The sequence below is a fragment of the Micropterus salmoides genome, unplaced genomic scaffold, assembly GCF_014851395.1.
Source record: "Micropterus salmoides isolate LMB-PRFRI ecotype aquatic unplaced genomic scaffold, ASM1485139v1 Ms_hic_scaffold_7, whole genome shotgun sequence".
Lineage (NCBI taxonomy): Eukaryota > Metazoa > Chordata > Actinopteri > Centrarchiformes > Centrarchidae > Micropterus > Micropterus salmoides.
Genome location: NW_024044459.1, coordinates 10495864 through 10508556, shown reverse-complemented (window position 1 = coordinate 10508556; position 12693 = coordinate 10495864). Strand labels below are relative to the sequence as shown.

The 12693-nt window shown below is 39.4% G+C and overlaps 1 protein-coding gene across 1 annotated transcript; it reads right to left on the bottom strand.

Annotated features, from left to right (window-relative positions):
- Positions 1-4214: 4214 nt before the first annotated feature.
- Positions 4215-11615, bottom strand: LOC119892031 (endosomal/lysosomal potassium channel TMEM175-like). Its single transcript, XM_038704102.1, is given in 11 exon segments — positions 4215-4312; positions 4315-4916; positions 5909-6044; positions 6194-6272; positions 6718-6882; positions 8404-8487; positions 8607-8642; positions 9326-9377; positions 9498-9595; positions 9793-9831; positions 11285-11615. Coding segments are annotated over 11 exon segments (1563 nt in total). The 5' UTR covers positions 11489-11615; the 3' UTR covers positions 4215-4244.
- Between the last annotated feature and the right edge of the window lie 1078 nt (positions 11616-12693).

Below are 12693 nucleotides of genomic sequence, written 5' to 3'. Positions count from 1 at the left end.
TTTGCTGTGTTCTGTTCACTTACTTCAGTTCGTGGACGAAGATGTTTAATTTATTTGTCCTGTTTATGTTTTCCTCATAGAAGTGTATTTTAGCATGTTTTGCCCATTGTGAAGTAAATGGGGGTGCTGGGTGTATTTTTGGGACCAGCTGTATTGTACTGTATAAATCTATGACTTCACGCTGGTAAAACACACTACTGCTTTACAGGCTTTTCTGTATTCAATCTTCACTGTCCAACTTACATACTGAACAAGATGAAGCAAAGCATGTAGACATCTGGGCACTGTTTAGACGAAGGCAATCTGACCAAAAATCTAAACAAACAGCATTAATTAGATTTTTGTTTTATACAGTCTTGGGGGTGCCACTGGAATAATTTAACTTTTGGTAAATAAATCAGTCACATATGTGATTTAAAAGTTTGTTTTGATTCTTTTTCAAAACTTTTTTACAGTTATCATGCATCGTTTCTTTTTGTCTTAAACAAATTAGTTCATTTTAAAAGACTGTAACTTTTCCTATGTTGTTTTTTTTAGTTTCCATTTAATGATCGCTTAAATTTAGCTTGAATTTAAATCGATTTCAATTAGTCAGTCTATGTAAAATGTGACTGAACAATGCCCCTTACAGAGTCCATGCTGATGAATAGACAAAGATATTGAATTTACACTGATAAAGACAAAGAAAAAACCTGCAAATCCTCACACACAGATGCTGGAAGTTTTTGATGGATAAATTACTCAAAACAATCAATTATTAAAATTGTTGCTGATTAAGTTTCTGTCAATCAGCTAATCAATTAATTGACTAATTGTTTCAGGTCTCAACAAATTAATTCTTAAGGCTGTAGTTAAGTTAAAACTATGAAATCGGTAAATTTCATAACTTTAATTCTAGGGCTGAACAATGAATTGCATTTGCGATATTATCGCGATGTAATAAAAGGAGATTTTGTAATCGCAAAGGCTGCGATTACACTCTGGTCACATGACACCCAGGAAGAAAGCAGTGACGTTACGCTGTACCTTGCCTTCTTGCTGACCTTAAGCTTGACAGAAGCTGACACTACACAAACTTTAGTGTCACACTGGGAATGAAAGTAACACCCGCCAACCGCGGGTAACTTGGTGGTGGGTGAAATCGTCGGGTCATCCGCGGCTTTGATGGACAGGAAAAATGCACAACAGAAAGACACGTACAGTAAGGTAAGCGTGTTGTGGCGATCGGCGCCTGCGTCACACACACAGCCACCAGTCAGCTCAGGAAATATCTGTGAAACGGCGTTTCAAACAAGTCCGAAAGAGGCCCGAGGTTACAGCCCGTGCGCTGCTCACCGGCAGCGGGGGAGGGGAACTCCGGTGTTGTCGGAGAATTACTAAGCTTATCTGTTAAAAACGAGAGGCGTCACTTGGTTTCATTTTCGTTGTACAACTTTTGAACTGAACCTCAAACTGAGTATTTTTTGTTTGCTTACTGGGATAGAAAGATGAACTCCTACGAGATTTGAACTGGGATAAAGACTCATTTATTGGAGATTGAACTGTAGGTTCAACCACCAGGTAGGCCGACCTTATGATATTATATCATATTATTTAATGCCATGACTTGACTCAAATTATCTTTCTCATATTATTATAATTTGATACATCTTCTCCACCATTGCTCATAATAATAATTCTACCTAATTCATCATAACACAGGCCTGACCCACAAGAAAGAACAGTGTAGTTCTATCTAGCTAATATTGTGTTGGTCATACTATACACTGATTTATTGCTTGTCCATTTTGAATACAGAAGGTAAAGAGCCTTAAAAATTAATCGCAGTCGCAATATTGGTTAAAAAAAAAAACGTATAATGTAACGCAATTACATTATTTTCCAAAATCGTTAAGCCCTAATTAACACCATCAGTCATTATAATAAATGTACAGTGTCACTTGAATGCATCTGATTAAGAAGTGTATTATTCCATTGGCACCCTCAAGACTCTGCGGTTTTACAGTTATAGATCAAATAAGATCTAAGCTGTTGTGTGGACTAATGTATATTTTTTATTCAAGTTATGAAGGTAAAATACTTGTGGTACACAAACGTAAAGGTAGGAAAGGGGTAGTTTGAGCCAAATGTCAAATGATGCACTGCAGATGTTTGGTTGCTCGTCTTTTTAATTTATCATTTTGTGTGATTTGCTTTGAGCAGGAATGTTTTCTAATGAAAATCTATAACTTCTGGAGTGGAAAAGATTAAAAATTATACTGAGGAAGTATGTTGAATATAGGGGTAAACACATACATCTTGTTAGGGATATTGTGAAGCTGTTTACTGTATGAAGGTGAATAAAGTTTTTTTTTCTTAAAAATGTCTTACATTTTGTTCATTATGTTTCACGCCATTTACCTTTTGATAATGACAAGACAGAGAATTCACTTTACATTGTGGTAATAACTTCAGATTTATTCACAAAATAAAGCTTGACAGACAAAAAAAAAAAAAAGGATTTTGCAGTGTGACATTTGCACTCATATAGCAATTACAAAACAGACCACAGCCAAGAATTGAGAACAGAAATCTGTCAAACGGAATTTGGAGACAAATACGTAGAAAACCAAACCGGGCTTAGATCTAGAAGCTGCCCCATGCTCACATTCTTATTGATATATCTAACCCTTCCCCATCACCTTACAGGTTTCCATTAAAGTGCCTTTCAGATTTGTGTCCCTTTTCACTCAGTATCAAACACATAACTGTACATCATAGCAAAGCACATCATCATTACAGTGAAATAAATAGCTTCAAGGGGACCTATTATGCTTTTCCATTTTTTCTGTCATATGTATAATGTTCAATAGTATTTAAAAGAAACTCCTGTGAGCCAAAACCTCAGATTTCCCCTGTTCTGAATGCTCTGGTTTCAACAGTTATTTTCTACTAACGGCTCCTTAGGATGTCATACAGTGCCGGTTTTCCCTATATAGTAATTTGCTCCAGGCACAGAAAACCGGCCCCACCCACAAAGGAGCGCGCAGCCCCATCTTCCTGGTAAACGCCATGACCTTTGAATTGTGCAAAAGGTACCATAGAGGAGTCACAGAACTACAATATAGGTCTGGAAATGCAGTATAATAGGTCCCCTTTCAGTATCTCAGTACTATGTTGCAGAAATGTACTACACTTGTTTTTACAAACCTCTCAAAATTTTAAATGATAACATTAAGTTGACATTACTTTCTAATAACAGAATGTTCAAGAAAACCTGAAAATTTTCCAATTAAAAGGTAATAGCAGAGATAATACAGCATTGCGACATGTTTGAAGACTTACTTTCGGGTGGCCATTACACACAAGTCTCTGAATCAAAATATTTTAAAATAGTGCAATGTGAAATTGTATAGCTATCCCTGGTCAGTACAATGTTTAAAGTGCCAAAAACTACAGACTTCACCCATCTTGTTTGGTAACAGGTCAACTCCAACAGTTATATTTGGGCCAAAGGAGACAAATTTGAGAAAACTGTCATAACCCCCTGTCATACACAAAGTATACTTAAGCCATCAGCTCTCATATATGAATTTCTGCAACTGAATGCGACTGAACAAATAGGCTGAATTCAAACAATAGCAGTTGGACGGACTGTTCATCACACCTGTACCTGGCATAGAAACTGATCTGTTATAATAAAAATGTTCCGCTGCACCTTTTCAGGGTGAAAAGTACAACCAACTAACTTCAGTCATGAATTATAGCCATTCTCATTTTGGACCTTTTGCTACTACTGTGAGCGGGAAACCTTAAAAACAAAATTAGGTGATGACATCATTTAACGACTTTTAGGACGGCCAAATGCAACTTGGAGTTGGCAACACTGAACCTTAGTGTGGGTCATTTAAATGCTAGCTTTTGAGTGCCTGAAGATGACTTGTTGATTATTCGCTAAACAAAACTAGCATTATTATATATTTTAAGTTGTCGTTTAACAAATCAAATTAATGGATAGGCTTTGGCTGTCAGTATCCTTCATTGCTCTGGTCCACTTCCATACTTCGCCTTCATCGTGGTCACATCTAATCGCATTTGCACTGATTCCTTCTCAGGAACCAGTTTAAATGTTGAAAACAGTCATCTTTTCCATGTTGTTCCTTATTCAAACCCTTACTGTAACTCTTTCAGAGACCAAGCATTTTAGCAATAATGCCTCACTCCTCAGATAGGTGTTTTTTTTTTGCCACTTCCCTTCAAGCTAGCTAGGTGACTAAGGCATTGAATGGCACTCTTGTCTCGTCGTCTTCCTCTTCTACAACAGACCTGGGTCAGGCCTATCGGGACAGAAAATTAGTCGCAGCAAAGCTAGCCCGGCACGCACCAACAGCCTCAACACAAGAAAAGCAAAAGGCACTGTAATCTCCATCAGGTGGAAAATTTGGGCGCTAAATTTACTCAAAATACATGTTAGGAAAAATGTCCCCAGAGCTACACAGGGGTACAGAGCTAGCTTGGCTAGCATAAACACATGCTCACGCCCGCCATATCGTACATAAGGATGCAGAGTTTCCTGTTCACTGTAAAGAGCGACCACCCAAATAGTGAGCTGGAATATACCAGCAAAGAAAATGATCACACAGCTAATCTGAATGGCTTCCAATTCGTTGCGAGAGTTGTGTGGGAATTCGTGTGTTAGCTGGTAGGCTAAAGGCAAACCTCCAACAAACGCCAGTGAGAATGTGTTCAGGAGGCCCATAAAGCGAGTTGTCTTGGTGACATGGAGAAAGAGCGAGTGGTGCACAAACCAAAGAAGGCCTACTGTGGCGAAGGAACCAAAGTAAGCGAGGAACTCTGGGCCGTAGACCTGCAGAGCTGCTATCAGGCTACCGCCAAACTGGTTCTGCACAACGGTTGGGTCAGGAACGTTGTCTTCGCTAAAAGGAAATAACCATAGAGGACAAATGTTAAGGGTTTTTCAGCACATTTTTCTTAAAGAACTTTTTAAACTTTAAAAGTGTTGGATCAGACCATTTCAAAGCAGCATTTTGAAGATAACACAAAAAAATAGGGTAGCTTTACGGTGATGGAGACCTTTGACTGGTGCATAAACAGTAAATCCAATGTGTATAGAATTGATATGATGCAGATAAATCTGATCAGATAAACAAAAGCAATGAAATTATCTGTAGCAGTCATGATAAATATGTTGTCATAGTCCAGGCAGGCATTTAAAATGTCAATAACTGTATTCGAACAATTGTTATAAAAAATAAAGTGAGTATCCTGCACATCCCCTCTGTCTCCATGTATTTCACATGGCTCTCCATGGCTTCCGTATATTATTTATACCCAAGGCATTAACTCAATTAAACGTGTTTTTGCCCGGTTGGTTCTAATCCTGGGGTATCTCTACCTCCGACCGGCAGGGAGTGGCTGGAACTCCACTGAAAGTGGATGGGGTGTATCTTCTTTCTCAGTTAGCCTGGTCAGGTACAGGTGGACAGGTCAACCTGCTTTTCCCCCATGATTTTAGCATACAATATCACAGGATACCCTTATTAAAAGAATTGTGAAAATTTTGTCATCATTGTTAAAAAAAGTTCAGTTTTCTAAGGAAGCAAATTTGCCCCTTCTTAAAAATAGCATCAGCATGTTGGTCCCAGGAGAGTTTGTGATTTATAAGGCCAAGCTACGTCTACTCCGTCACCACTTCAATCTCCTAGTTAATAATCCTAGTTAGAGTGTGAGGTGGAGCATAACGTCGAGGGTCGACAAGGTCATGGTCTCCTGGTGCTAGTTTTGTGAGCTCATAGCTTTGTGATTTAACATCATAACACTGTCTGACCTCTTTTCTATACAAAATAGTGTGTAGAAAATATTCATTTGCCCTATGTCTACCCATTCAAGGAAATAAAGTGAAACAAACCATATATCCAGGATGAGAAGTGTTGCTACGATGGCGTAAACTCCATCACTGAAAGCTTCCACTCTGTCCTTACTGAGGGGCTCGTTAGGCAGGTAGGTGTAAAACAACATGGAGTCTGGAGTCTCCTCCACCTGACCTGGAATGGACAAGATTTGGTTTTTAAAAGGTGGTGCACATGACACAAGTCATTCTGAAATAAATCAGCACCCAAAGAGTGTCTGGCCAGAGGTCCGCACATGTTTGATTTGTTTCTCACATCTGTCATGATGGAAATAAAGTGCTTACCTATTGCTTTGCTGCGACACCACTTCAAACTCTGGGAGATGTACGGCAGGAAGATGACAATTGCCAACAGCATGTAAGACTGAAAGACAAAATGAAAATGTCACTGCACAGTAGAGGTGTACAGCAGCAAGAGTTCAGAGGTTGATGTAACTTTGAAAGACTTGTCTCAAAGGGAAATTTGTGCTGAAATAATTACTCAGTTAATCGCCATTAATCAAGCAAAAATCACCAAATTTGCTTGTTCCAGCTTCTCAAATGTGAAGATTTTCTCTGTTTTATATAATATAAACTGAATATCTTTGTGTTTTAAAATGTTGGTCACACAAACGATGACGATGACACCTTGAGCTCCAGGAAGTAGTTTATTTTAATTTAATGATTAATCAAATAACTAATCAGTATATTCAACTATAATAAATTAATCAGTATTTGCAGCCCTGAAACATATTACAAGATGAACAGATCCCTCACATGGTAAATGTAGCATCCTGAAACAGTTGAAGAAAAGAGTAAATGCCACCTACCAGCGGGAAGAAGATGAAGGAGAAGATGCTGGCGAAGAAGCACATGAGGGGAACCCGCATGATGACTTTGAGGATGTGGTGTTTGTAGAAGGTTTGGTTCTCTGAGATCTGGATCTGCTCGTTCAGCAGGAAGGGACGGCTGAAGGCGTACAACACAATCACCGACTAGAGAAACAAGACGTAGGATTATGACGTATGTGATTACACAGAATTGAAATACAGTATTTCAAATAAGTGAGTACACCCCTCACATGTTTGTAAATAAATAATGGTTCAAATCAAAGTGACAACTGGGGCACTGGATAGGCAACACCAAGACAACCCCCAAAAAGAAACTGTTTTGCCGGTGGTGGCCACAGACTAATGTTCTCTCCTTATCCTTCCTGACTGATTGTTCTCTAGTTTGGCATTTTGCTAGTGTCCTTGTCACTACTGGTAGCATGAGGCGGTACCTGCAGGCCACACACAGGTGTTGCACAGGTAGACCAGCTGGCACATCCATATGTGCCCTCGCAAGACGGTTAGATGTGTCTCCCAGTATAGTCTCAAGAGCACGGAGGAGATACCAGGAGATGGGGCGTTACTTGAGGGGAGCTGGACAAGGCCATAGAAGGGAATCAGCCCAGCAGCAGGACCAGTATCTGCTTGTTTGTACAAGGAGGAACAGAAGGGGCACTGTCAGACTATCAAATGGCCTCCAGCGGGCTACTGGTGTGTTTCTGACCAAACTGTCAGTAACAGACTTCATGAGGATCTGTCCTCACAGCCCAGCACCGTGCAGCTCAATTGGCATTCGTAAGAGAACGCCAGAATTGGCAGGTCCGCCATTAGTTCTCTTCACAGATGAGAACAGGTTCACACGGAACACATGTGACAGACGTCAGACGTAAGATCTTCCAGCATGACCGGTTTGGCGGTGAGTCAGTGATTTTCTGGGAAGGCATATCCTTGGATGGCCACACATACCTCCATGTGGAACCCTGACTGCTGTTAGGCACCGGGGTGAAATCCATTGTCAGACCTTCCACTGGTGCAGTGTTCCTGGGCTCCTCTTGGTGCAGGACAATAGCCGGCCTCATATGGCCAGAGTGTGTAGGCAGTTTCTGGATGACAAAGGCATTGATGCCATTGACTGCCCCTCACGTTCCCCAGACCCGAATCCAATTGAGAACCCCTGGGACGTTACGTATCAGTGCATCCAATGCCGCCAAGTAGTGCCACAGACTGTCCAGGAGCTCACTGATGTCCTGATCTGGGAGGAGATCCCCCAGGATGCCATCTGCCGTCTCATCAGCAGCATACGCAGACGTACATACAGGCACATGGGGGTCATAGACACTACTGAGTCACATTATGAGTCGCCATGATGAAAGTTCAGCCTGTGATTTCAATTTTTGGGATTTTCAATGCGATTTTGTATCCAGCCCTCAATCACTTGGTGATGTTTGGTTCCATTGACCGTTGTTACATCATTTTATTCTCAACGTATTATACAATGTACAGTAAAGATTTTGAACTTTAAACTATTTTGTTCCCCGATATCTGATGTGTGATTTAAGTGTTCCCTAAATTCTTTTGAGCCGCATAGTTCGACTAGAAAAAAAGATAAGATGTAGTGTTTAATTAACAGGCAACAGTTGTTCTCCAAAAGGACAAAAAAGGAATAAAACACTGTAACTGCCTCACCTGAATGACGCCCATCACCATCACACAACCACAGAACAGTAAAATCCCGAGGACGTTTTTAGGGAAGGTCGCCATCAGAGAGAACTGCAAAGACACGCTGTGCGTTACAGAGCTTCAATGACATCAGTCAACTAAACATTTATTTGTGCAAACAGTGTGAATGAATCAACTACCGCTTAGCCACTGCAGTGACTCATACTCACTGTGTACGGTAGAAAGGTTATCAGCATCATGCAGGCCTGAAAGAGAACCGAAAGCAGAACTTCACATTAGAAAGAAGGAAACATGCTCAGCAGAGAAAACATCTTTCATTCACAAGTAAAAATACTTAAAGTATTAACAGCACTGAAGACATGACTCTTTTCTCTTAGCAGGCTTCCATACAGAGGGAAATTGGCTGGATTCTTGATATTTTATTGAGTGTTAATTATGATATATTTGTGAAGGAAATCAGTTACCAGCATGCACTGATTTTTGTGGCACATATTGAATGTCTGAGTTCATGTGCATGCCTAAGCCTTTGTCATGCTAGCTGAAGTTGGATTTTAAACTAATCAAGGTTAACAGAACAAGGTGACCATGGCTAATTAAATTGTAAACCAGAGAGATAATAAAAGCACAAGACATCAAATATACAGGGACTCAGTCCAGCTGTGTTTTTGAACATCTCAGCCCTGTTCTGTGCTCCATATGGAACATAGACATGTAGGTTCAATGTAACCCAAAAGAAGAATATTCATCTAGCATCCATTTGTGAGGTAAAAAAACATATTGGGTACATACATACTTCTATAAAAAAAACTTCTTAATGAAATATTCAAGATACTCAAAATGATTACTTCTTAAAGATAGACTTCAGTTAACACTCTCAAATAATGCCATGTTACTAAACACGCTGTGATCTCGCTGATACTCTACTTACAAGATTCAGCAGTGCAAGGCAGTCATCAATGCGTACAATCACTTGAAATAATCTGTGAATCACAAAGAAGGAGGAAGTGATAAATAATAAACCTTAAACATGCTGTTAAACTACTACTTCCATAATGATACTAATAATACTATAAATAAGAGTGATAATAAAAATAACTCACCTGATATGAGCAGCCCATGCAACAGTCACAATCAGGAATGTCATTAAGTAAACAGCAATCTTTGTTGTCAGCAGAAGCTGAAAACTCTCCCTCAACTCCTGCAAGACGGACGAACACATATTTAGAACATGTTGCCTATTTTAAAGTCATTGCATGTGCGCAGTATTGCGCAGATTGGTAGTAGCTGTAACTGGAGTTTCGATGACCTTGACCCAAACTTGAAGCAAACCTAAACAGTAGTATGAAGAAGAAAATAATGACATGTGACACAGCTACTGCTATTGTCAAACATTACCTCATTATCTTCCACCTTTGTATGGGCAACGGGTAAAATCTGAATAAAGGAAAATAAAGGAAACTGCATTAGGAGAAATATCAACTGTGCAGAGAAAGACACATGATACAGCATCTGTAGAGACCAGATTCCCAACTGACCAGTAAGACTGGTCTCTGTGGGTCAAGGGCAATGCTACGAATATATAAAAACTTTACCGGACTTTCTGACTTTGAAGATGTCTGGTCAAAAGAATATTATTATGTGGTGGTTAATGAATGTTCTTTAATTTAATTGTATTTATTTATTATTTACTTTTTTTTTTATCTCTTGTAAGCCCGCCAGTACTTTTGCACTTTTAAAAACTGCAAACATTTTTACCTCTGCCATGTTTGTATACCCTGTAAAGCACATTGAACAGCCTGGGTGTAAGAATTGTGCTATACAAATAAAGCTGCCTTGCCTTACCTTCTAAGTGAAACAGGAGAGGTTACTTTTAAACATTTCCTCACACAAACCGCAAAACAAACTAAATTTTAGACACAAATTTCTCCAGGGGTCTTTAATGGTGTTTTTCCTGAAATCTTTAATGATATTTGCGAATATTTTTGCTTGTCTGTGTGTGGTAATTATTTTGTCTGCCTTACTCATCTCGGCTTGATCTTGTAAAAAAAATAAAACAATCCTGCTTTCAGTGAGACTTAATTGCAGCATAGCTGACTAACTCTGTGTGGCATTGCACGTCATAGTCCCTGGAAAAGTCAGCAAGTATTTGTCTTTCCACGCCATAAAATGTCTTACTCCAACTGAATACTCACCAAACCGCTCTAACATGATCTCAAATTCAATACGTTTACTTGTCTGGAACTTGCCAAATTAACTGTTCATCCCATCAACCCTGTTTGTCTGATTACAACGTGTACTCAGTGATGGAAGAAGCATTCAGCAACACAACACCGTAAATATACTCCAAGTAAAATAATGAAAGTATTGTCAGTAATCAAAAGTAAAAAATACTCATTACGCAGAGAAAATGGCACCTTTTGTGGTGCTATAATATGATATTATTGGATTAGTATCACTGATCCATTAGTGTGTAAACAGCAGGTTTATGTTTTTCTACTCTTGGTAGTTTTATCTATTACAATTCATTATGTTGTCTAAGTCCATTATATGTTTTGTAGGTTAAAGATAAACCTGTCAAATAACAAACAGGCCACATTATGCAACCCTAACAGCAGCTGACAGATACTGAGGTAGAATGGTATACTTCCACAGGAGTATAGTATACTATGAAATGTATAATATGAATAATACATTATAAAATGTATAATATGAAATGTAGTATAGTATAGTATAAAGTGGTAAAATTAAGAAAATCAAAGTTCAGTCAATGCGATTGCGCAACATATTTACTAAACTCAGGGTACGGTAATAAAGTGATTCTGGGTTGCAGCTTCTCTGCAGTCCACACAGCAGGCCACTGGGCTGCATCTTGTTCTGGGTGTCTTACCATGACGGTGGCGATGATGGAGACGAGGGCATCGCTGTAGGCCAGCAGTCTGTGGGAGGACTGGGTGCCGCTGTTGCCCTCCCTGTCGGATGGAGTGACGCTCTCCAGGAACGAGGAGGAGGCTGCGTGGCTCCTCGTGCCTTTCTTCTCCATCTCCTCGTCGACGTGGTGCTCTATGATCTCGCTGTCATCGTTGTCCCCCATCGCGGAGGAGCTACAGGACCGCAGAGAACGCAGCTGAGACCATGCACACGCCGGATGGAGATGTTTGCAAACAACTGTTATCAGCTGACTGAGGACGGGGAAACAGGAAGCAGCTGCCCGGTTGTTTTCCTGTTGTCAGCAAAGATCGTTGATTGGTGGAAGAGTAACCACTCGGTGGGTTAAAAAAAAGGATCCGAGGTAGTATTACTATATAAAACCTCTCTGCTAATACTAATTACATAATGATTCAGTTTTCCTTTCTTTCTTTTGGATTTTTAAGCCAATATTTATTTTTTGATTTGTTTTGGACTGGTGTCATTTTGTTTAATAATTTAATTTTGTCACATTTTGTGTCTGTCTTTAAAATGCACTGCAGTGTTCTGCTGTGATTATTGCTCCCATCCATCATTGCTTGATAGCAGTCTTTTTGTTTCCTGCATTGTTATGTTTCTTGGCAGTGGAATCGTGTGACCATTGGTAGGAATTTAAATTACATTGTGTGCATCCTGGACCGTCCTCGTGCGCAAGATCATGACTGTATTAAGGATGTGGAAAACGAAACAAGGGCCCATTCTTAAAATATTGCTCTATAGTGTTAGCCTAGTCACAAACTCAACCTCAGAGTACCTTTAACACATTTAACACTTTAATTAACACATTTGTAGATATAATAAATAAAAAAATAAAAATGTATGTCAGTTTGTGTCTCGTTTACATATATAATGAACAAATTCATGTTATAATTGCGTGGTATCAGAATTAGCAGGCGGTATCACACTTGCAGCTGCAATATTTATTTGATGATGGTCTCATTTGGTCACATGGTCTCTAGGTGTCCTTTCCCAACAGCGTGTTTTTGATTGCTGTTTTGTTCTTGGATAAACGGACAGAGTGAGACCTCTACATGTTTATCTCCTCTTTAATCTGATAAATATATCTGGACGTGGGTAAATTGTAAGAATGCACATTTAAAGCACATTTAACGGAGTTTACTAAGAAACGCAGAGTTTCAAAGACGCCTTGTTTGCAGGTAAAACAGGTATGAATAATAGGCCTACAATACAAAATACATTTGATGCACAGTAGGGATGTTGCAAGTAACAAATAAGATATAATCTTAATAAACCTTTACAAGTAATAGTATCTCATGAGAAGATTTCGCGGAGGCATTGCACAACAACTCACTATACAGAAAGATAAATGCA